We start from the raw sequence: 24,323 nt of genomic DNA, 5'->3' as shown, positions 1-24,323 counted from the left end.
CAGGTTTATCTCATTTGAACCAGTGGATCCTACATTGTCGGCTAAGCTCTATATTTATGAGCTGGATCTTAACCTCTAACTTACTAAGTTATATCTTTGAATCATCGCAATGAACATTTTCACTGAAAAAACATGAGCAGCTGTAGCTGGAGTCATTCATTTCCCAGCACGCCCTGTAGTAAAACTCAAACACGTCCAGAATAGTTTATTAATTAGTGACGTATAAAGTTTTTTTCTTTATTATGTTATAGGCTGAAGTTTAGGTTTGAAATCTCTCTGGATGTATAAAAAACAATGATATGCAACAGTGCATCAAACAAAAAGAGTGTAATGAAGCTGAATCTGCTTGTGTGGCTTCAGACCCCAACATCAGTGAGGTTGGACAGATTAGGAGCGGAAAAAGAAATGAGCAGATCAATAAACATGAGTGAATAATCGACTGAACCAATTTGTTTTAACTTTCAGCAGCTTTCTACGCGTGAATCAGTCCGACTTCAAAGTGGAGCTCAGAGGAAAAGCGGGCCTTTATCAATAAAAAGCTTTTCTTACTGATTGATTTATGGAGCTCACAGGTCATGCGTCACGAATCCCACAGAGCTGCATTCAGCAGATCAGTACAAGAGCAGCAGCGATGGCGATTAAGACAGAGGAGGGATGCATCTATGTTTGTTCAATGAAATAATCACGAAATCAGTTACATACTTCGTAACCACATTGTCTTTCTATCTAACAAGGTTATCATGGCGTCTGGGAAAATGCATTAAATGTATAGACACAGATAAGAAGAGACACTGATCAGAATTATTAAATTATTTTGTAACATAAAGACAAATAATGTTGGGACAACTTTAATGTTTATTATTGAACTTTAAACATATAAAAATATATACACAAATAAACATAATTTATTCCATTCAATGAATGCGCTCCTGTATGCAGACGTCATGTCGGCCAAGGATGAGTAAAAGTACCATTAGAGTCCATTGTAGAGTGGTCTGCAGTGTGGCTCCAGTTTGTCCTCCAGGACATAGTCTGGTCCACAGACCCAGGGGTCTCCAGTCTCCCACTGCCACTTCTGCAGACTCTGCCTCAGGCTCTCGAGCACGGCGCTGTAAGACGGGTCTGATACCAGGTTCCTCATCTCCAGTGGGTCTGTCCTGTGACGGTGAAACAATCGTTCATATTGAAACACCAAAAACTGACTCAGGGCCAAAGCCGAGATTTTAGAATGAACTCGTAAGTCACTTAATTCATTTGACCCATCTGTATGCGATTTCTAAGCATCATATCGACATTAAACAAATGGTTTATTAAACTCGTCATATATAAACTTTAACTCCTGTAGAGACACCGTATGTGGAGGATGATTTATCAACAGATAATCAATGAAAATAAGGTAAAACTGTTCAAAAATTGTAATAATTTATAATTATATATAATAATAATAATCTGAATGTGTCAATAAAATGCCTTCATAGGTTTTAATGGTTGACAAATACTGTTAACACTTAAATTGTCCCTATAGCTTTGTACAGCTCCATTATAGAGTTTATTTATTTATAAGCTGCCAATAGATGCTGAACAGTGGGTCACAGAGTAAAAAGATCAATTATAGCTGATCAGGTTTTTATGGTAATTAATGATTAGAACATTAATTAGTTCTAATCATTAATTAGAACAGACCTGGAGTCGTACAGCTCCCAGCGCTCTCTGTAGTAATACTGCTCCAGGCTCTTGAACCAGTGCGTCGGCTCGCTCAGCCTGGTGCGGTTCAGCAGGTCCTGGAAGGTGGGTGACACGTACAGGTCTTGGTCAACCGGGAAGGGCATCCGGTAGTGTAGGTTGTGGAGAAGGTGGTACGCCCCCTGGTGGACAGAGCGGGTTGGGTAGTACATGGTGACCTGAAATCACATATGACAATAATAGTCAAGTCGGCTGCGTGTTTGATTCCCTCGCATGTGTTTTACTGACGTCTTGTCTGAAAGCGGCAGCGCTCGCGGACCTCGTGGAGGGACTGGCTGGCGTAGATGGTGTGCCAGTGGCCGGGCTCAGTGACCAGAGTGGGCAGCAAGGAGCGACCGGTGAGATGGACCAGGGTGGCGGGGCTGCCCGGGAGGCTGTAGGACGGGTAGGGAACAGAGAACCAGTCCAGAATGGTGGGAGTGATGTCTGCCACAAAAGAGAGTGAGAAAGTAAAAATAAAAAGTATGAAATAGTGAACGCATCATGAGCCTCTGCTATTTATGCCATAGTGTTTAGAGAGAAGCACCTGTCAAATGAAAACCATGTATCGTGTATTGAAGACTAATCAATCCTGTTCATAATATTCATATTCACATTTAATTGCTTCCTGTTGAGAGGCTCTTTTCCCTTTATACAGTTCTATCTGTGATCTGTTGCTGAAGCTTCATTGCTCATCTCCCTCTTGTGGCTGCTTTACGCTCATCAGATAAACACACTGACCTCCATGTTTGCCCGTGTGTGTGTAAAAGCCAGTGTCCCCCTCAAGGGGTAGGAAATCTACCAAGTTAGCCTTTCTGTTTTTTTAAATCAGTATTCTTCTTACCAAGGAGACTGACGTAGGCCTGGCTGGTGTCTCCCCATCGCTCCCTGTGCTCTGGAGAGGACACCAGCATGGGTTCTGCTGTGCCGGAGTGATACAGGTTGGTTCTGCCGTTAGGGAAGGGGATGCCGTTGTCTGAGCTGTAGATAACCAGCGTGTCGTTCTCATAACCGGCGTCCCTGAGCTCCTGAAGAACTAATCCAATACCTGCAGAGGAAATTTACACCAGTAGTGTTATACAAAAACAAAACCTTTCTCCATCTGCTTATCTTGTGTGCATGTAGGTTGTTGTTACATACCCTGATCCAGCCGGCTGACTGTGGTGTACTGTGCAGCCAGGTCAGCTCGGGCTACAGGGGTGTCTGGCACAAAGGGAGGAACCTGCATGAGTGCATGAGATGAGGACAGAGCAGATAAACAAATGTTACAATACATGAGACAAAGCAAAAATGATCACTAATATCAAATATTAATGTTTATCTAGCGGAGAGAGGAGCAGAGGCAGTGGAAGACACACACATTTTCTGTTGGTACTTTGTATCTGATATTGAAGACTGTACTATTTCACTTTTATGATCATATTATGATACATGACATAAGTTATTAGATATTAATTTGTATATAAAATATTTATCTATATATTAAAGTGATTATCCTTGTTTTCGATGAAAAATCTTGTCTCTTTCTACATGTCACTATGTAAAATCTTGACTTCACTTTTATAAATACAAACCATTTACTTCACTGACCTTTACTTGGTCTGGTGTGTAATATTCTGGAGTCCAGTCAGGTATTCGTCCCATCCCCATTTCACCATTACCAAACTTCTCACAGAAAGCTCCGTACTGTGGCTGTGAATGTCCACATCTGTGGGTGTCGTGGAAGGCGACATAAAGGAAAAACGGTCTCTCTTCACTTCTTCTGTCACCACTGTCTCCTTTATACTCTTCTTTCTTCCGTCTTTGCTCGGTGGCTTCCTCTTTGTGCGTTTGGAAAAACTTGCGGACCAGGAGTTTGATGCGTGTGATGTTCCTCCCCACCTGCAGGACCGAGTTGTTCTCCTCCGTGTAGGCGAAGTCGAAAGGGTAGACGGATCCAGGACCGACGTGCTTCTTCCCAATTATACCTGCAGAGATGAGAGTGAAAAAGAAGAAGATAATTTTGTCTAAAAAGCAAGTGTGTGTGTGTGTAGACTGGAGATAAACTGGTTTCTTTGTTACTGACCTGTGTGTACCTTGGCCTTGCTGAGGAGCAGCGGCAGACTTTGTACGGCGTCAAACGAGTTGAAGTGATGGACGCCCTGATGAAGCCCGTACATTCCATTCTGATGCTGGAAACAAGACAAACACACTGCAATACTGTGTGTGTGGTCCAAGTATTACCCAGGCTGTGGGGACCTAAACCTGTTTACACAATCAAATTATGGGGATTTGTCTTCCTTATGGGGACAAAAAGCCTTCAAACGTAAATCATTTTAAGGAGAAGTATAAGTTTAGCTTAAGTTAAGTTTAGGGTTAGGTAAGTAGTAACTATGGTTAAGGTCAGAGTAAGTCTCCAAGAAATCAATGTCAGTCAATGTAATGTCCTTTGAAGTCATGGTGACACAACTGTGTGTGTGTGTGTGTGTGTGTGTGTGTGTGTGTGTTACCTGGGGCAGGCCAGTGAGGATGGTGGAGCGGCTGGGGGAGCAGCTGCTGACAGATGTGAAGGCGTTGCTGAACACCAGGCTGCGCTGGGCCAGTGAGCGCAGGTGGGGGGTGCGGACCACAGAGTTGTTGTACACTTCCGTCTCAAAACCTGCATCGTCGGCTGGAGGAGGGTAAACACAGGGACTCTTCATGATGTGTGTGAACACTGAAGTTTATAAACAGCAACTGGTATTTGTATTAGATACAAAGGTTGGGGATGCTGCTACACTGTCAGATAATATAAGTTTGTTAAATAAGTGCTTGTAATCTGCCCTTGTGTGGAACAGAATTAGCCTTAACGGAGGTTTGATGTTCTTTCACTCTCTTACAATGTGCTCTCTCTCTCACACACATCGAATTATTTGTTGCATCAATTAAACAACCTGATGACAGCATGTTAGAATACTTGATCTATGATGCTCAGTTTATCAGGTCCACCCAGCTCAATCTAATGCAGTGAAATACAGCAGCTCTGCAGTAGACCATCCTCCAGGAAGGTTATAATGTTCAGCTTGAGTTGATTCAACTCTGTGGGCATTTTGGAGGAAGCGTTTTGCAGAGAGTTGTTTCTGCTGTTTCGCTCCAATGTCAATGAGCAGCACACCACGACATTAACACCACTCAGTGCAGTACTTTAAATATAAAGCGGGTGAACACAAACATCATCAGAAGCTATCGGAGTTCGCTCACCGATGATCAGAAGCACGTTTCTCGTCTTCGCCTCGGTGACGCAACAAGAGGACAACACGAGACACAACAACTGCAGCAGCATGACGATGAAGATGATGAAGACGATGCTGCGACTGACACTCTTCTGAAACCAGTTCTCAAACCAACAACACACGCTGCTGCTCCCACTTCCTCCTGTGTCCTCGCGCAGCCTGCGGTCACATGACACGGGTCACGTGACGAGTGAAAACAGGAACTTGGGTCTCGCGCTGCCTCAGCTCAGTGGTTTGATGAAAGTAGAAAAAGAAGAAGAAGGAGAAGATGAGGAGAAGGAGTTCAATGAATCAGTGCAGGGTTGTGTAGTAACACTGTTAAACTGGAGGACACGCACACGGTGAGACTGTCTTCTACTCTTCTCTCTATTCTCTGTTGTGTCTATTCTTCTGCTCTATTCCAACAGTGTAGGTTTTCTATTCTCTTCTTTTTATTATATCACACTCGTTGTTTCTACTTTGTTTTTTTATTCAATTGTTTAGTCCTTCGTAATGTATTCTATTCGATTGTTTTATTTTCCTATTATGCTGTTTATATTCAGTTCCATTCTATTCATATCTATTGAGTTGTTCATTTCTATTCTATTCCAGTTTATTCTATTATATACTATTGTTCTATTCGTGTAGTTTGTATTTTGTTCTATTCTGTTGTATTGTGTTGTTGTAATGTAGTGTGTTGATTTTAGTTTAGTTCATTGTATTGTATCCTATTCTATCGTTTTGTTCTATTGTGTCACTTCTTCTCTATTCTGTTCTACTCTGTTGTGCTATTGTGTTGTTTCTATATTCTTCTATTCTGTTATTTTATTATCATAATTTGTTCAATTGTGTTGTTTTGAATCTATTGTGTTGTTTTTATTTTTTTGAATTCCATTATGCTTTACTACTTTCTATTCCCTTCTAATGTGTTGTTTTCTGTTCTATTGTCTTTTTCATTGCATTGTGTTGATATTATTTTCAGTCACACATCTTACTGTTTGATTTAAATTATTCTTGTTCTGCTACTTTGTCAATGCAACATCTTACTGTTCATTAATTTTAAAAGAATGTTAGAATCCAGTTGGAGATAACTACATATCACACTGTCAGTGGAAGATTAATAACGGAGAGGAATATATGTGGGAATATTTCAGTGAGTTTTATGGCTTCTAGATGACCTGTCATATGAGCATCACATGATTTTAAAAGCCTCAAAGGCCAATCAGGTCAAAGGTCAGAGAAAACATTTATCTGTGCATAGGTTTGAGTTATCTCGACAACATACTAGACATACCTGTAGACAGCATGTGATTATTGTCCATATGACATGGCTTCATGCAGGTTGATTGTTTTCTTCCACCTCACATAGGTCACAGCATGAATCTGAGGATATGGCAGCCAGTCCCTTTGATTTGCTGTGTATTCGTCCAGAAAAACACACAGACAGACTGACTCATGCATGTGCACAGAGCTGTTGTTGAGAAAGATGATTCGCAGCAAGCAAAACCAAAACCAGAGAAACTGGGCAGCACTTCCATAAAGCCAGTGAGTGACATTTGATGCAGAGGAGGAAACTTCATCTATTTTCGTAAGTGCTTTTTATTCTGTAACCTGGCACACATTTGAATAGGTGAAACTTTATTCATTTGTGCTCTCACAGCTGTTTCTTCATACCTTCTATCATCCTCCTCCTCTTTAGGTTCCCCCCTCTCACCTCTCCTGTACAATGGAAGAACCTCTGCTGGGACGGTTGTCAGCTGGTGGCTGCTGCTCCTACAACACCCTGAAAGCCTGGTTGCCCATCCTCTCCTGGCTGCCCAGGTACAGGCTGAAATGGCTACAGATGGACCTGCTCGCGGGGATCACTGTCGGGCTGACGACTGTACCGCAGGCGCTGGCTTACGCTGAAGTAGCAGGTCTTCCTGTGCAGGTGATTTTCATTCAGATTCAAGTCTCTCCAGATATTTCAGCTATGTGGAAAATGTATCCATCAAGTGGTTAAAGTGCACACGACTGGTTTCCAAACTAGTTGTGATGTCATAAAACCTGCTTGTACATAAACGTCTTCAACAGAAGTTTAAGACATAATATGAAACAATGTCTAAAAACAACTAGACCTCTGTTATATAATTTCTGTACTTCTACTATTCGAGGTACGGGACGTTTCATTTTGGTTGCCTTTTAATTGTGTTGTATGCTCTTTGCCCTTGGCTTTGCCTTTGCAATACTTCTGGGATGAACGACGAATGACGGAAGAAAAACACACTGTTGGCCAGTCAGACAGCCACTGTTAGACAGTCGGCTCGTAATGGATCAGGATTATTCATTGCAGTTTGCTGCGTAATGTAAATACAACTTTAAAACATTATCTCATTTGCAAGTCATATCAACTAGATTTTCATTGGCAATGGTGATGAATACAATAACTCCTATAATCCCACACTTTGTCACAATGTCATCAAACTAGCTCTTTTGTTGTTGTTTTGATTGAGAGACTCCTAGCAGCAGACATATTATACATTCAAACTGAGTGTAGAGAAACTCCGCCTATAGCAAATGGATCTGAAAATAAACTTTACACAGTGAAACTTTACGTCATGAATTAAAGGTTAGTTGCACCTCTGTTCATCCTTTAACCTGAAAACATTTCTCTCCACAGTACGGACTCTACTCTGCCTTCATGGGGGGGTTCATTTACACCCTCCTGGGGACCTCTAAGGATGTGACACTGGGTCCCACAGCCATCATGTCCCTCCTGTGTTTCTCTGTGGTGGGGGGGCAGCCACACCGAGCGGTGCTCCTCAGCCTCCTCTGTGGAGTCATCCAGGCTGGGATGGCACTACTGAGATTAGGTGAGGGGGAGGGGCTGCTGAGGTCACTCGGAAACCTTGTGATTCCACTTTTTTTCGGTGATTTTCTTAATTTGGTCAAAACTCGTGATGCAATTGGATGAAGTTTTATCAAAATGAAAATAAGATAAGAAACATGAGGGAGAGTTGGAGAGAGGAGTTTGGATTTTACTGAGAGGAACTGTTGTGGCTTTTTCTAATGTGGATGATGTCAGTGACTCCGATGTTCATCTCTACTTGTTTGAGTCAGAGTATATGAACGAAGATGAGAAAGAGAGAGGCAACCAGCAGAGGAGAGACAATGAGCTGCTGCACAGTCGCAAAAAAAAAGACTTGAATACAAACTGACTATGGTTCAGGGACCGAACTGCAGTAAAACAGGATATTAGTTTGCGTGTGTGTGAAACCTACTTCCTACCACTACATCTATGACTTCCTGTGCTGAGCCCATCAGCTGTGACCACAGTATTTCTGTGAAATCTGTGGATCTCAAACATGTATGCATGATTTTTCTGAGATCATGACTCTGTAAATACTTAATTGCCTTATGTATTTGTTCACAATTTATCATAAAATCAATTTAAACAAGCCAGAGTTAGCAGTACATGCTGGTTTTCATGTGTTGTCCCAAACCAGTTCTTGAACAGGAACCTGAAATAAAATAACATGACTTATTGTCATCTGCAGGTTTTCTCTTAGACTTCATCTCTTTTCCTGTAATAAAAGGCTTCACTTGTGCTGCTGCAGTAACCATTGGCTTTGGCCAGGTCAAGGTGAGTATTAGACACACACACACACACACACACACACACACACACTCAAGTTCTTATACTCAGCAGTAACTTTAGTTCCACAGTCTACAAATGTATTTAATGCCACTAGATACAGAAAACTTAACACTTCAACAATACAAAGTGAAGAAAACCAAACAATGGTAAATAGAAAACAACTGAAAACACAATTAAAAAATGAAATGGTATCAGAATAAATGATCCATTTTTAGAAATGAGGAATTTTGAGTCTGGATTATAGCAGAGCTTTTCCAGCACATTGGCTGTGATGACATTATGTGCTGATATTAGCTTATTAGTACACAAGAATATAAAAAATGTACAAGAGGAGCATCAAAGATTACTTTCTGACTATCTCAGAAGGTTGAGCAGGTCGTCCACTTATCAGAAGGTCAGTGGCTTGCACCTTTCTTTTTGTCTTATGTGATCATAAACAGACATTTCCAGACTAACTAACTTACTGACTACCTGAGAAGTAATTGTCAGTTTAATCAACAATGAAAATTGAATCTCTTAAATAAGTTTTGTGTGGTTATGTAAAAAAATGCAGATTTTTGTAACTCACATATATTGATGAGATTGGCATTAATTATCCACTATCAGTGGGACTTTGCAGCATTGTACAGTTTCTACAACAGGTCAGGTTCATATGTTGCTGAGAGGACGTGTCATTTTTCGGATCCTCTCTCTTCCTAACTGTCTGTCTCTCTGCCTGTCTGTCTCTCTGCTTGTCTCTCTGCCTGTCTCTCTGCCTGCCTGTCGGTCTATCTGTCTGTTTTTCTCTGAACAAACACACTTGCCATTAAAATACTGTTACTGTTGTTTCTGGTAGAATATCCTGGGGCTGCAGGGCATTCCCCACCCGTTCTACCTGGAGGTTTACTACACCTTCTTCAAGATCCCAGAGGCCAAGATCGGAGACGTGGTCCTGGGTCTGCTGTGTCTCACACTGCTGGTCATGTTGATGTTGATGAAGACGGGTTTGGGCTCTGAAGACGCGCCCCGCTATGCCAGACTCTCCAGGAAACTAGTGTGGGCTGTTGCTACCAGTCAGTGCCTGCATGAGTGTGTGTTTGTGTGGTGTTTCACTTTTACAGAAGATAACGTAATAATCAGTCCACCTTTCCTTCTCTTTGTCCTCCTTCTTATTGGTCTCGTTCAGTGCGTAATGCGCTGGTGGTCGTGGCTGCCTCCCTCATAGCGTTTTCGTGGGATGCATACGGTTATCACGTGTTCACAATCACTGGGAAAATCTCCCAGGGTCTCCCACCATTCAGGCCCCCACCCACCTCAGACACTACAGCCAACGGCACCGTCGTGTCCTTTGGAGAGATCGTAGAGGTAAACAGCATGTGACAGTACCAGGATTAAGTCAGTGGATTTTTCTGTGAAATGAGGTTCAACTTTCACTTCCCAAATTCTTTCCAGTTTTCAAGAAAAACAGCTGAGCAGCCAGTTTTTCTCTATGTTTTTTTTTGTGCAGGATTTTGGAGGAGGGCTCGCTGTGATTCCCTTCATGGGTCTGTTGGAGAGCATCGCAATTGCCAAAGCTTTTGGTAAGTGGTATTCTTAGTCGTGCTTTCAGTGTGGATCCAATCATTTATGGGAAATAGGTTGAAACTCTGTGGTTGAAATGTGGAGAGTTTCAACCTGAAAAAAATTCCCAGTTTGAAATGACATGATGCACAATGTGTGATTAGACTCTACTTCAGCAGAGAGCAAACTGTGAGAAAGGAGATAAAGCACCTACCTCAGGATCACAACTTTTTTTCAGACCATCAGTTTTTTAGGTTTTGTAAACTCCACTCTGAATTAACTACAACAGGAGTGCAGGTGTACGTCTGCAAAGATTCACACAAAGCTAAAGTTTCAAAGTTTCAGAAACAACATGCATGCACCATTCTTCAGAGCAGCATTTACAAGGTTACAAACCTGGAGAACAAACTGAGAATGCTGCAGCTTAAAGGAAGAAAAACTCAAAATACAAACTAATGTTTGCAGAGATTTGAATTTCTTTTTCAGCCTATCAAAACATCATGTTATGGCTTTACTTTCAAATAATCTAAATCCTTTTTTTATTAGATTTCAAGCTTTGAAAGACTTTTTTCAGCTTCGGAATATGAACACGACATTTATCCCATAATGACTTAGGAGGATTGCTGAACGTCAGCGGGTTAGCATTTAGCATTGTAGCACTCTACATATTTTTCATCGCTTTAACATGTCAAATTTATTAAATATAAAATCATGCAAATGTATCCTTAGACCAGGAGATTTAATTTACTGTCATGTTGCAACAGAACTTTTCTACACATTGTACTCGCACTAGAATTGATGCAACTGAAGAAACAGTGTTTGATCAAACTGTCGGTTGATTTGAGCTTCCTGTTTGTCCTCAGCCAGTCAGAACGACTACAGGATTGATGCCAACCAGGAGCTGCTGGCAATTGGTGTGACCAACATCATGGGCTCCTTTGTGTCAGCATACCCTGTCACCGGCAGCTTTGGGAGGTGTGTGTATGTGTGTGTGAGTACGTGTATGTGTGTGAGAGAGAGCTATCACGTATTTACAGTGTCATATGTTTGTCTTCACCTCCAGGACAGCAGTGAACTCCCAGACTGGTGTGTGTACTCCAGCTGGAGGGATCGTCACAGGTGAGACAAGACTCACTTAAACTCTCTTCCACCCTCTTGTGGTTGTCTGTGATAACACTTTTTCTCCCCACCTCTCCCCTGTTTCTTTACAAGCCAGTACAGTGGTATTGTTTTCGTGTGTGTGAGCGCGTGCATGCGTGTGTGTGTGAGTGAGACATCATGATAACATATGGTCCTGGAGACACTGTAGCCAGAACAACCACAGAGGTTTGGGGTACATTGACTGGTAGATACAATCACAGAACTTCACAGGCTGTGGTCTGACCCTGAGTTCTAAGCCACCATGAACTACTCCACTAATGACTACCGAGTTACATATGCATCATAACATGTTACCGTACATTACTGCGGGTTTTGATTCCATCACAAGATCGTCTCAAGTTGACTCCTTCTCCCTTCTCTGCCTCCTTAAACATTGAACAGAGACCGGCCAGCATGTGAATGCAGAGAGTTAATTTATCACTGTTTTTTGTTTACAATGTTAAACTGCCATTAAAGATTGATATTGGTTTGGCTTTTTTGCTGTCAACCAATAAAACTGCAGGTTTAGACACCCATGAGTATCCTCACCACAGAAGAGATGGATTACTCTTAAAACAGATCCTCACACAAAGTGCTGTTCCTTTAGAAGCCATGTATTTATGTGACTTCTTTTTCTTGAGTTTGTGTGTTTCTTAAGATTAGAAATGAGTAATATCCCTCTCCCTCTGTGGCGTTTTGCAGGTGTGATCGTGTTGCTCTCCCTGGCGTTCCTCATGCCGGCCTTCTACTACATCCCCAAAGCTTCTCTGGCTGCTGTGATCATCTGTGCGGTTGCTCCCATGGTGGATTACCGCATCGTGGTTAAGATGTGGAGGATACGCAGTAGGTGTTTCCTCAATTTTGTGCCTCAACATTTCTCTTGTGATCTGTTTATTGGAAGTCTCAGTGCTCATGTGACTTCCACAGAGCTGGACCTGCTGCCTTTTGTCGTGACGTTCCTGATGAGCTTCTGGCAGCTGCAGTACGGTATTATCGGAGGAGTGGCTGTATCTGGAGTCCTACTGCTGTACAACACGGCCAGACCCCAGATAAAGGTCCAGTAATATTCTTTTACAGGAACGTGTGTGAGTAAGTGCACGGTTCTGCTGTGGAACACATGATTCATTTCAAAGGCAGCACACTAATTTGCTCACTGTTTTCTGTAAAGTAAGTAAGACATACAAGTTACTAAATGTTTTTCAAGGCCAAAAAAGTTACACCATACAAAATGTAGAAGCAGAAGATACACACAGTACGAAACAATAATATCCAGTAAACTTAAATCACCTGAACTCCTGTTTAAACAGGTTTGTGGTTTTTAAATGATTCCACAGAATCAGCAAACCTTGATGTAGGTCGGGTGTTCCACAACTTTGGTTCTATTGTCTCAAAAGGCACGAGAGATGGTCATTTGCAAATAAGTGCAGTTAACAAAATTATTGCGTAGGCACCTGATGCACTGGATCAGCCTTTGACCTCTTTGGCCGATTCCTGGGCCACATATGAAGGACTGCGTATTGATTTGCTTGCAGCCACAATACTGATGCTTTTCTTAGATTGGTCAAATCTTTCTTCGCAGCAGCTGCTCAAGATTCACTCAGCCCGTCCTGTCTCCTGTCTACCTCTCTCTCACACTCACTCACTCGTGCCGACACACACACCATCATTGTCATCACACACTTTGTAAACTCAGACCAGGTAAAACAACATCATTTGGTCTTTGTTAGCAGAAATGACATGCGTGATTATTTGCATTTGAAGTGGTCACAGGAGACACATTCAGGATGTGTTTTAATACCAGGTGTGAACATACGAACTTAACGCTGACCACTTGTGATCGGATCTGACAGGACGGATGTTAATACCAGGTCTGAACCGGACTTAAGGCAAGAAAAGGTCTGAACAGGGCCTTTAACCAGCAAGAGCTGCAAACAGACTTCTACACAGTAAAATAAAGGATGCTGTGCATTTTCCTGCTGTGATTATTTATAACGCTCCACACCGTCTCATATCATCTACTTCTCAGACTTCATCATGTAACAAAACCTGAGTTAATGAGGTTTAAACTTCATTCTACAACGCTGTGGGAAAGAGTCGCTGCACCCACTGTGTTGGTTAATGGAAGGTTTGGGAAGTGTAATGATATTTGCCATGAGACGACAGTAAATGCTTAGGAGACTTTTATATTGCGTTTTATTCCAAGGTTGGTATTTATTTTTTTAATATCTATGGTAATTTGAGTTATTTTCCAAATGACCAAGCAGGACTTATTAAATGCAATATCACATTTATAGAACTTTAGCTTCAATTCATGAGCTTAAAAATGTAATTCATCAGAAATGTTGAAATAAAGATTCTCTGTTTCTACAATAATGATTTATATTGCTGTATAAAATTACATTTTCTATAGTGATATCATGTTTTATCCATAATCCTGGTCACATGAAGATATTTCAGAGAAATATTATTATCTGTCTAAAAGACGAAAGATCACTATCAGATTTCAGAGACTGAATAAGGGACATTTGAATAACCAGTCACATCAGTCGTAGAAGTGGCAGAGTTACTCGCCCCTCCCCAAATGATTTCTCCATTAACCACAGTCTCTATAGGCTGTAATGAAGTCCATGTATATCCATGTTGTGCTAACAGTGTGTGTGTGTGTGTGTATTGTGTGCAGGTGTCTGATCATGGTGCACTAGTGATGGAGTTGAGCAGTGGACTGAGTTTTCCAGCCACAGAGTATCTCAGCCACATCATACACACCCACGCACTGAAAGGTGAGGTTTTGTTTATCAGACACCTCACATCGCCCCCTCCTGTCTTTCCTGTCATCTACCCACTCTTCTCCCCTTATTGTCACCCTCAGCATCTCCTCCGCGCTCAGTGGTCCTGGACTGCCATCACGTCAGCATCATAGATTACACGGTGATCAGCGAGCTCAGGGACGTGCTGAGACAGTTCAAACAACGAGACGTGCAACTGATCTTTTCCAGATTACAGGTGCGATTATATTTTTATCTTGGGCCAGATTTTAATTTTTATAACAACCACAACAAACTAGATATAGAGTTATTGTGTCCTTCTCACACACTCCCTCAGCTCTCTGTTCTGGAGGTTCTCCAAGCGGCTGATCTGGAGGGCCTCAGGTACACCGACAGTGTGGAGGCGGCACTGCTGCAAGTTGAGTCAGGACGCCTCCTGGATGACTGATAAGGAAACTGTCCAGTCACAGTGCTGATTGGTGAACTTTCTGATATGCGATTATCAGACTGTAATGTACAAAGTGACTAATTATTTACTATTATTGTTTACTGGCAGTCAGTTATCCAGACTGCCCATGGCCAAGTGATGTCACACTTTTTTCCCGTCATAAGAACTAACCCTAACCCTTCCTTGCACTTTGTATCTGCAAACCCTGACTCTGGAAATGATGTGCAATCTTCAAGATTACAACACTAAGTTATCTGTGCTCAAAAACAATGGACCAGACGTGTTTTATAGAGTTTTATGTGTTTTTTATGGTATATGTATATTTTACTAACAGAGCACTCCCTCTGAGAGCTACCAGAGGCCAAATTTGAATTTACAGATTACCAATTTATCAGTTAGTTTATTTTTTCATGACGAAGACAATGTATTACATTACAAATCCATTTCACTGTACCTTTCCAAGGATTTTCAGTGAATAAAAAGTGTATATTTTCATGTGTGTTTGGGTTTCTTTTACGTGCAACAATTTTTGAGTCATAGTGAAGCTGCACAATCATACATTTGATCCGTCCATCCTTACATTATCTAAGATGTTTATCCTTAGAGGGTTGCAGGGAGGATGGAGCTAGAGAGAAAATCCACACAGACACAGGGAGAACATCCAAACTCCACACAGAAAGTTAAAGACAAGTGTCTATCAGATGTAATTAGATTGATATATTGTTTAGGGGAAGTATCCTGGGCAGAACAAATGCACATACTCTGGAATAGTTTATTTCAGCCGTCATCAGCCAACATCCAGTCTCGTCTGAATGAAGCTCTCCCACCAAATTTGGAAACATTTCTGGATAAGCATCTCAATTTAATGGCTTCCTCCCTGAAGTTTTGTGGCAATCTGTCTCATAGTTTTTATGTAATCTTGCTAACTGAAAAACAAATGCTGATTTAAAGCATGACCTCCTTTCACTACCATGTGCCTTGAGTAAGGCCAGTCCCACAAAGAAATGGGACAAAAATCAGAGCATGCACCAAAGTCCAAGGTGATGTATTGTGTTCTGTGCTTTCAGTTTTGATTACTGATTATTTGTCTTGTTATCAGAATGAAGAACAATCTCCCTTAGGAGATAAGGTTTGCTGATTCAGTCTAATCTTTCTATGTTTTGCTGCTTTTGTTCTTTGTATTTGTTTTTATTTGCTTTTATGTTATGTCGTCTTCTATTTATTGTTAATGTTATTTTCTTTTTCGTGACACCATCTTTAACTTGGATGCTTTTTATCAGTGTTAAAGCATTTTTGTGATCACCCCTGAGCCTCCTGTGTCTGATTTGTCACTCTAAGCACTTTGTAATCCCTTATTTTAAAAGCACTATATAGCAACAAATATTAATCATATTTTTCTAAGAGCTGTACAAAGACTTTCTCAGTGTGGTGTGACTTAAAGTTACATTTATGTAGCAATGATTTTTGAATAGCATCTAAGGGGGTGTTTGAACTGTTGCTCACTTTCAGTAACACTGAGAACACACATACCAACATCAAGTGTTGTAAAAACATCAACCATTTACCTTGTAGTAATAAATCCACCACTAATAAAAGAAGTGTATTTTGAAATATTTCCATCGACGACAAAAATCAATACAAGCAGCAGCCAGTGATTCCAGTAAATGGTGATAAGAGTTAAGACGTGTCAATGTGGTAAAAACAATAAATCCTTTTCAGATATTGGGAAATATCCTAACTTCAAAGAGACCTCTTTATTCCGTTTTAAAAACGTTTCAAATACAGTGAGAAAGGCAGAAACATACATTGCCGATATGATTATGCATGGTGACACATTTTTTTGTATGAACTGGCTGGATGGATGGGACGTGTCAAAAAAAAGACTCATTAAATTTCCATGTGAATTCAGATCAGGAATTTCCTTTCACTTTTCGTAACATTGTGAGATTGGGCGTTTTTTAATTTTTCTCAATTTCTCAGTCAGTAATTCATGGATCTTGATGTAAAAGAATAACATACGGATCTTGAGTTTTCAAAATCAGACATATTAAGGGAACTGATATCTATGAGTTTGCTTAATCTGGTTCAGCTCAACTGAATTCAAGGGGACTGTTTGGCCTTGGTGGAGGTATGTGCTCTAATGATCACCATTCTAGTTGAAATATACTTCTACCAAACAATTTCCAGAAACTGACGCAAATGGTATTTGTTCAGTCAAACTGATTGGAAAAGCCTGAACACGAAAACACTGAGATGCTGTTAAATGCTTGGACCTTGGACCTCTTAATGTATATGTCCATCCACTACATCAGTCTGTCCCAGCTGTTGACAGAAGGAGGTTATAAGCGCTGGAATGTGCAAACCTGTCAAAACCAAAATGTCTCCATTATGTTGACCTGCGAACGATTGAAGAACCATAAAACATATTGACTCACGGCTTTGACGTGTGTGCCAGTTATGTTTGAATCTAATCCTTTTGTCCTACTTTGATTAATAAGTAACTTTTTTAATGTTCTATCGGACCAGCGCTATCAATGACCTGCTAATGTGTTTCACCAATGAGCACGTCCTGTTATCCTCTGCACACAGAGGCAAGCCTATAAATTCTCATGCTCTCGCTCACTGGGCAAAATACACAAACAACTTTTTCACCATCTGCTGGATTTCCACTCATTCTCGCCAAGGTGAGTACAAACACTGACAAAGTAGAGTGATGACTGTAATGTGAACGTATGATTTCATACATCTCTTTTGTGTTTTTTAAGGAACTTTGTGCCGTGGATGTGGTCCATGATGGAGATGCCTGCCGGTTTGCTCTTGCTCCTAATTTTGCAGTTTTTTACAGGGAACACTTCAGGTAGGTCAATCTGACTTTCTGTCATCTCAAGTTAAATGTCATCTCATCCAATTACACAGACAATTTTGGTTAAAATAAATATAAACCAAAAATTTAAAAAAATTAATTAAAATGAGCAGAATGTGTTCACAGACCACACCTCATAAGTATGACTTCTTTTAATTTACATTTTCTATGAGATCAAGTTTTTAGCTCCTTCTGTGCTTCTGGTTCTGATGTATCTGGACATTTTATATTTGCCAACTTTTTAATCAATTAATTAATCAATCAATCAATGTATTTGTATAGTCCATATTCACAAATAACGATTTGTCTCTAAAGGCTTAGTAAGGTGTGACACCCTCTGTCCTTAACCTTTGACAAGAGTGAGGAAAAACTACCGAATAAATAACCCTAGTGTTATTCCCTATAACCCTAACCATATTACTCTTGCAGGATGTGAAGACTACATAGCACAGTCAGTTTAAACGATGACCTTTCAAATTTCACTGATTTCTATACTAATTTTAACTCAAGAATTATCAATTGCACAGATCCACTGTTGTTAATCTACATATAACAGTTTTCTGTTTAACTTATTTCTACCAGTTGCTTATCTTGGTTTTCATGGCCACTTAACCTTTAACGACAGCATGGATCAAACTGTCTCTGTATTTTTCACAGGGACACTTGTCTCCAGCTGTGATTCATGTCATGATGAGGCCATGTGTCTGGAGTCACGAGAAAGAGGAGACACGTTCAGTGGCCAGGGCCTCTCTTGTGTCTGTAAAGATGGCTTCGTAGGCGACGGTTTCACCTGCTACGACACAAAACTCTGCAGTGACTCCTCTTGCTGTAGCCAGGGTTATCACTGGTCACCAGACAGCGGTTGTGTAGAAACTGACGAGTGCTCCCTCCCAGACCCACCGTGTGCAGCGCCTCAGGTGTGCCACAACACACCAGGCTCTTTCATATGTATGGAGCCTTCTTCCGCCGCCAGATCTGGGCCCTCTCTCCAATCTGTCCAGTTCAGGTGTGGAAACACTGTTTGCCCTGCAGGCATGGACTGCATCAGTAATAATGGGTCCACCCGCTGCGCTGACCCTTGTGAGCACTACACTGAGCTGCACCAGGACTGGCGTTCGACAGAAAACACAATGAATCAGATCCTACACTGTGACAGAGATGTTACATGGGAAGGCTGGTATCGTCTCTTCCTGAATCAAACCACTGCTCACATTCCCGAGAGGTGTGTTCTGAAAAACAGGTGTGGAACCCATGCTCCCCTGTGGATAACAGAGCCTCATCCCACACAGCCAGGTGAAATTGTAACTCGGTCTGTATGTGGTCACTGGGGCTCCAGCTGTTGCTCTTTTAACTCAAACTCCATCCACGTCAAACTCTGCAATCGAAACTACTACGTCTACAAACTTGTGAAGCCAGCCGGTTGCTATCTTGCCTACTGTGCAGGTACAGAAACTTTACTTTGTAACAAGTTCAATTTTCCCATTTAATCCATCCATTGTAAGAGTTATAGTCTTTAGAATATATTGTCCTGTTCTTTGTAAATTCAAATCACATTTTTATGAACAAAAACTTTTTTATTATCAACAGATGTGAACCAAACTGACGCTGTAGTTCCTTTGACCACACCTGCTACAGTGCACCACACAACAGATTTACAGGGCACAACAGCAGTGGACAACAGCACCGGAGTCAACGGACAGGTCCGCCTGGCCAATGGAAACAGCTCCTGCTCAGGCAGAGTGGAGATCTTCCTCCGTGGACAGTGGGGGACGGTGTGTGATGACGCCTGGGACCTGGTTGATGCTCAGGTGGTGTGCAGACAGCTGGGTTGTGGCAGGGTCCTGTCAGCACCACAAAGTGCACGTTTTGGACAGGGCAGTGGGCCCATCTGGTTGGACGATGTCACTTGCTCTGGCAGCGAATCAAAGCTGAGCGAGTGCCGGCACCAAGGGATTGGATCTCACAACTGTGGTCACAGTGAGGATGCTGGTGTCGTCTGTGAAGGTAAATGCTTATTTGTAGACTTAATGAAGTCTTATTGTCAGATAACATAGGATAACATTAACAGAAATAGGAAATAAGTGCTTCACACTATTCTTTGATATCTCTGTAGTTTTTATAGAAATCATTGTCTTATTGAAGTCTGGCTTTCATCTGTGTCTCTAATGATCAGTATTTTGTTGCATGTGTTTCTCGTAGCTGCTTCACCAGTGAGGCTTGTCAACTCTGACAACCGCTGCTCTGGTAGAGTGGAGATCTACCACGCTGGACAGTGGGGGACAGTGTGTGACGATTCCTGGGACCTGAACGATGCCAACGTGGTGTGCAGACAGCTGGGCTGTGGCAGGGCTCGCTCAGCACTGCAAAGTGCTGCTTTTGGACAGGGCACTGGACCCATCTGGTTGGACGACGTTATTTGTTCAGGGAGGGAAGCATCGATAACGGACTGCAGACATCCAGGGTTTGGGGTCCACAACTGTGCTCATAGTGAAGATGCCAGCATCATCTGTGACGGTAAATGTTTATATATCTATATATATATCTATATATTAAAAGTTGAGTCCAGTTGTTATTGCTCACATTTAACTAGAAAATTGCATCACTGATATATTTCAACATATATTGTTTTGTGGCACAATACGTCAAATGGGCAGTACATGTTTATGTAAAAAGGTCAAATAGAATTTTGTGCCACAGGATTACATCATCAATTATATCTTTAACTAGAATGACACTCAGTAGAGCATATACTGTACCTCTGCTTACAGTCAATCCCACACATATTTGTTTCCTTTTAATGGTAGAAATATATAAGAAAAAAAGGAGCTGGTCTGATAACCTAAATGATTTACGTGTCGTACAACACATAGTTACAGAAAGTGGGTGAAAAAACCTGAATCCAACACTTAATCTACATCCACACCAAAATTTGAATGGTTCTTTCTAGACCTACGCCCCATCTCTCCGCCAAGTTTGGTGGAAATCAGGTCAGTAGTTTTTGCATAATCCTGCTGACAAATACACCAACAAACAAACAACTAAAATATCAGTCAGTGTTGTTGGCATACCACTGCCAAGGTCCAACAGTCCCCTTAAATTAATTTGAGTTGAATCCATGAATTGTTCCCTGGGTAAATGGAAAAACGTTGAAAAACACCCTATCGCCTCAAGTTAAATAAAGTGAAAAAATAATCCTGGATCTGACCCCTGGTCTGAATCTGCACCAAAATATAAGTGTTCCTTCCCTGAGCCATACCACATTCTTCCACCAAGTTTCATGGAAATCCATTCAGTAGTTCTTTGCGTAATTTTGCTAAAACACAAACAAATAAACAGCAGTGAAAACATCAGAGATAATAACAAAGATGTTTTCCTTATTAATATTGATGGAGGTGCAGAGTGTCTTTGTCTTGTGGGTTCACATAGATTTTTCTGTCAGTTCAACCAGGACCAAACACAACAGTTTCACCAACCACACCTGATCCAGGATCTCAGAACTTCACCTCTGGCCCCAGTGAAACAACAGCAGTGGACAACAGCACAGGAGTCAACGGACAGGTCCGCCTGGCCAATGGAAACAGCTCCTGCTCTGGCAGAGTGGAGATCTTCCTCCGTGGACAGTGGGGGACGGTGTGTGATGACGCCTGGGACCTGGTTGATGCTCAGGTGGTGTGCAGACAGCTGGGTTGTGGCAGGGTCCTGTCAGCACCACAAAGTGCACGTTTTGGACAGGGCAGTGGGCCCATCTGGTTGGACGATGTCACTTGCTCCGGCAACGAATCAAAGCTGAGCGAGTGCCGGCACCGAGGGATTGGATCTCACAACTGTGGTCACAGTGAGGATGCTGGTGTCGTCTGTGAAGGTAAATGCTAATTTGTAGACTTAATGAAGTCTTATTGTCAGATAACATAGGATAACATTAACAGAAATAGGAAATAAGTGCTTCACACTATTCTTTGATATCTCTGTAGTTTTTATAGAAATCATTGTCTTATTGAAGTCTGGCTTTCATCTGTGTCTCTAATGATCAGTATTTTGTTGCATGTGTTTCTCGTAGCTGCTTCACCAGTGAGGCTTGTCAACTCTGACAACCGCTGCTCTGGTAGAGTGGAGATCTACCACGCTGGACAGTGGGGGACAGTGTGTGACGATTCCTGGGACCTGAACGATGCCAACGTGGTGTGCAGACAGCTGGGCTGTGGCAGGGCTCGCTCAGCACTGCAAAGTGCCTCTTTTGGACAGGGCACTGGACCCATCTGGTTGGACGACGTTATTTGTTCAGGGAGGGAAGCATCGATAACGGACTGCAGACATCCAGGGTTTGGGGTCCACAACTGTGCTCATAGTGAAGATGCCAGTGTGGTCTGTGAATGTAGGTTTACTTTTATATTTTACGTTTTTTAATATAATATTTCTAATTACACACAGTGAAATGTTAATGTTAACTTTCATCCTGGTCTCATCTGGTATTTACCATCTCATCTTTGTGCACACTTTCATTTGCTGGCTTTTTAAAACTTTTTCTTTAGTCCAACGCCCTCCATCCCAGCCTCCTCAGCTCATCTGTGGACGTGACAAAATCCAAATAGGGCTACATATGGCTGTCGTAACATCCATGGGTTTGAACCCACTCTCCGGAAACCTGGCAGTTCGAAACTGCTCCTGGGTCAGAGTGCATAATGATGTTGTTTGGTACGAAGTGGGAGCTCAGGCAGGTGCCTGTGGAAACTCATTGAAGGTAAATTCTTCATAACTTTTTCTTTGTTCATGTTAAAGTTATATCTATTCATTTCTTATTATTTTCGTTCCCAAATGGAGAATTTCTTTGCATAAACTCCTACGCAGGGAGGTTTGGTTAGCAGGAACTGACAGAGACAATATCTTAAACCAAGATCTTCTGCTTATGACAAAACCACTCAAACTGTAATAATACTTAAAGTGACTAATAATTTAACCACTCTTTATCTTTCAGACCAACCGTACACACGCTATCTACTCCAACAGTTTATATTTCTACCCAATAAATGTGTCCTTCACACGTCCTACCAGTCTTCCCTTCTCCTGTGCGTATCCCCTCGCCACAGACGCCAGCCTGAATGCATCTATCAGACCATTCCTGCCGTAAGAAGTTTTTTTATTGAATACGATAATGCCATCAAACACTATTAATAATAAAAATCAATTTAAAATAATAGAATGGACACAATTGATGTCATATTGCAAAAGGAAAAGATGAACCTGATTAAAATTGGTGTAGTCTGTGTTACTCTTCATCACTTATGTCAGCGTAAGCATGTATTGCTGTTTGCCACAGTGGCTTTAAACCTCCAGGACACATCAATGTCACCTGTGTAGGATTTTAGGTCATGATAATAACAAGGTTTATTTTCTTGACAGGTTTGCAGGTGGCCTCTCAGCCACTGGCGCCAAAGCTAGAGCCTCCATGTCTCTGTACCGCCAGTCCGACTTCACTCAGCCTTATCCATCTGGCTCGATCGCGCTTCTAGTGGGCTCACCTCTACATGTGGGTGTCTCTGTGTCAGTGAGAGATCCAAGCTTTGTAGTTGTTCTGGAGAACTGCTACGCCTCTCACTCACCAAACCCCAATCATCCCACAAGATACTTTTTCATCCAGAACAGGTAAGTGTCCCTCTTCATCATTATGCTTTGTGGTTTATAATGGAAATGGGCGGGAAAAGATTGTATAATGGCTCCATCCTCAGGTGTCCCACTGACCGACAACAAGTGGTGGTGATTGAGAGTGGCTCATCTCGACAGGCTCGTTTCTCTGCCCTGTTTTTCCTGATCAATGGTGAATACAGTGACATTTACCTTCACTGCAGCCTGAGCCTATGCGACCAGAGGAGCTCCCGCTGTTCCCCAGTACGTCACACGTTTCACATCATCAATAGCATTATCAATCAATAGTCAGTGCATCTTTACACTATTTTTTTCCCTCCTTTTCACAGTCTTGCGGAAGAAGGACATCTCGCTCTGTTTACAGCTCTGCTCCTCTGAAGCCCCTCACCATTGGACCAATCTCTTGTGAGTATGATTTACAATGTGGTCTCAGGACTGATGTGTCAACACGATGATCTACAGAGAATTAATCACCTATAATCATGTTTTTACTCTTTCTTCTTTATCTTCAGGGGACAAGTCACCTAAGGGAGCTGGTAACATGTAGTAATAATACAAACTCATTTTATAGTATAGATATTATTTTGTGTTAGCATTGTTTTTATTCATAAGTGTCACATTTGCATAATTGAATCTTAACACACATTGTTAATTCCTGATTGTTATTAGCTGCGCAATGAGCTGTGAAATGATTGAAGAAAATAAAAATCGATGTCTGAGTACTTTTCTACTTCTCTGTGTTTATTTTCATGCATATTTTAAATAAATGCAAATCCATATCCACTCATCAAGCACATCACACACATACATCCATACATACTGAGGCAGACAGTTATAACAGTGGTTAAAGGTAATGTGCAAAAACAAGTGTGTATATAGTCTATTGTGTAAAGACACGATGTCAGTAGAGCAAGTTGCCTTTTTTTGTGGGGAGGGGTCAAAAGTGGGAGTGTTCGGAGGTGTTAATCAGAATTATGTCTTTGAGTCCTGGAGTCATGCATTTCAGACTGGTGTGAGGGGGTGATTCTGAGGCTTAGCGGGGTCTTTGGTTGTGTTGTTGGCTCTTCTAAAGACTCTCTGCTGGTAGATGTACTGCAGAGATGGGGCGCGGGGTGCAACAGGCGGTGTAGGACAGGCATTCATTCAGTTGCGGTGATCAAGTTTTTTTGCTTGTTTACAGCACATTCACATCAGTATTGGCCGTTATCACCCAAAACAAATCTCTTGACATCTTTGTAGGTGTATTCTACATGTATGACACTGCTTTTTCATCGTGATATATTTGTTTTCTTTTTTTGTTTTAATTTTTGCATCTGTTGCTAGATGTGTTAGAAACATC

General features: G+C 41.6%; 3 protein-coding genes across 5 annotated transcripts; 2 read left to right on the top strand and 1 right to left on the bottom strand.

The window, feature by feature from the left end:
- Positions 1–202: 202 nt before the first annotated feature.
- On the bottom strand, positions 203–5,093 carry sgsh (N-sulfoglucosamine sulfohydrolase (sulfamidase)). 2 transcript variants are annotated; one of them, XM_069530611.1, is made up of 10 exons: positions 4,942–5,093; positions 4,212–4,372; positions 3,788–3,893; positions 3,313–3,689; positions 2,863–2,944; positions 2,567–2,770; positions 2,003–2,169; positions 1,684–1,901; positions 972–1,157; positions 203–660 (listed from the first exon to the last, which is right to left on the bottom strand). In XM_069530611.1, exons 1-9 carry the CDS (start codon positions 5,021–5,023, stop codon positions 974–976), a joined length of 1,581 nt encoding a protein of 526 aa, XP_069386712.1. In that variant the 5' UTR covers positions 5,024–5,093; the 3' UTR covers positions 203–660; positions 972–973. The 2 variants fall into 2 exon arrangements, with proteins under 2 accessions (XP_069386712.1, XP_069386711.1); XM_069530610.1 differs by lacking the exon at positions 203–660 and having other exon boundaries at positions 838–1,157.
- Positions 5,094–5,176: 83 nt separating this feature from the next.
- On the top strand, positions 5,177–14,976 carry slc26a11 (solute carrier family 26 member 11). 2 transcript variants are annotated; one of them, XM_020084464.2, is made up of 15 exons: positions 5,177–5,314; positions 6,322–6,540; positions 6,652–6,882; positions 7,612–7,804; positions 8,489–8,574; positions 9,425–9,641; positions 9,755–9,933; positions 10,076–10,148; positions 10,992–11,103; positions 11,192–11,247; positions 11,971–12,111; positions 12,196–12,323; positions 13,949–14,048; positions 14,138–14,271; positions 14,371–14,976. In XM_020084464.2, exons 3-15 carry the CDS (start codon positions 6,679–6,681, stop codon positions 14,479–14,481), a joined length of 1,734 nt encoding a protein of 577 aa, XP_019940023.2. In that variant the 5' UTR covers positions 5,177–5,314; positions 6,322–6,540; positions 6,652–6,678; the 3' UTR covers positions 14,482–14,976. The 2 variants fall into 2 exon arrangements, with proteins under 2 accessions (XP_019940023.2, XP_069386710.1); XM_069530609.1 differs by having other exon boundaries at positions 5,242–5,381.
- Positions 14,977–17,071: 2,095 nt separating this feature from the next.
- Positions 17,072–23,706, top strand: LOC109627295 (uncharacterized). Its single transcript, XM_020083783.2, has 13 exons — positions 17,072–17,165; positions 17,247–17,338; positions 18,002–18,787; positions 18,932–19,348; positions 19,544–19,858; positions 20,784–21,206; positions 21,402–21,716; positions 21,874–22,082; positions 22,317–22,465; positions 22,742–22,984; positions 23,068–23,227; positions 23,314–23,389; positions 23,497–23,706. Exons 2-13 carry the CDS (start codon positions 17,263–17,265, stop codon positions 23,529–23,531), a joined length of 3,204 nt encoding a protein of 1,067 aa, XP_019939342.2. The 5' UTR covers positions 17,072–17,165; positions 17,247–17,262; the 3' UTR covers positions 23,532–23,706.
- The last annotated feature ends 617 nt before the right edge of the window (positions 23,707–24,323 follow it).

This window comes from Paralichthys olivaceus, chromosome 8 (assembly GCF_024713975.1).
Source record: "Paralichthys olivaceus isolate ysfri-2021 chromosome 8, ASM2471397v2, whole genome shotgun sequence".
Taxonomy (NCBI): Eukaryota; Metazoa; Chordata; class Actinopteri; order Pleuronectiformes; family Paralichthyidae; genus Paralichthys; species Paralichthys olivaceus.
The sequence above is the reverse complement of the archived record's forward strand: the minus strand, read 5'-3'. Positions and strand labels throughout refer to the sequence as shown.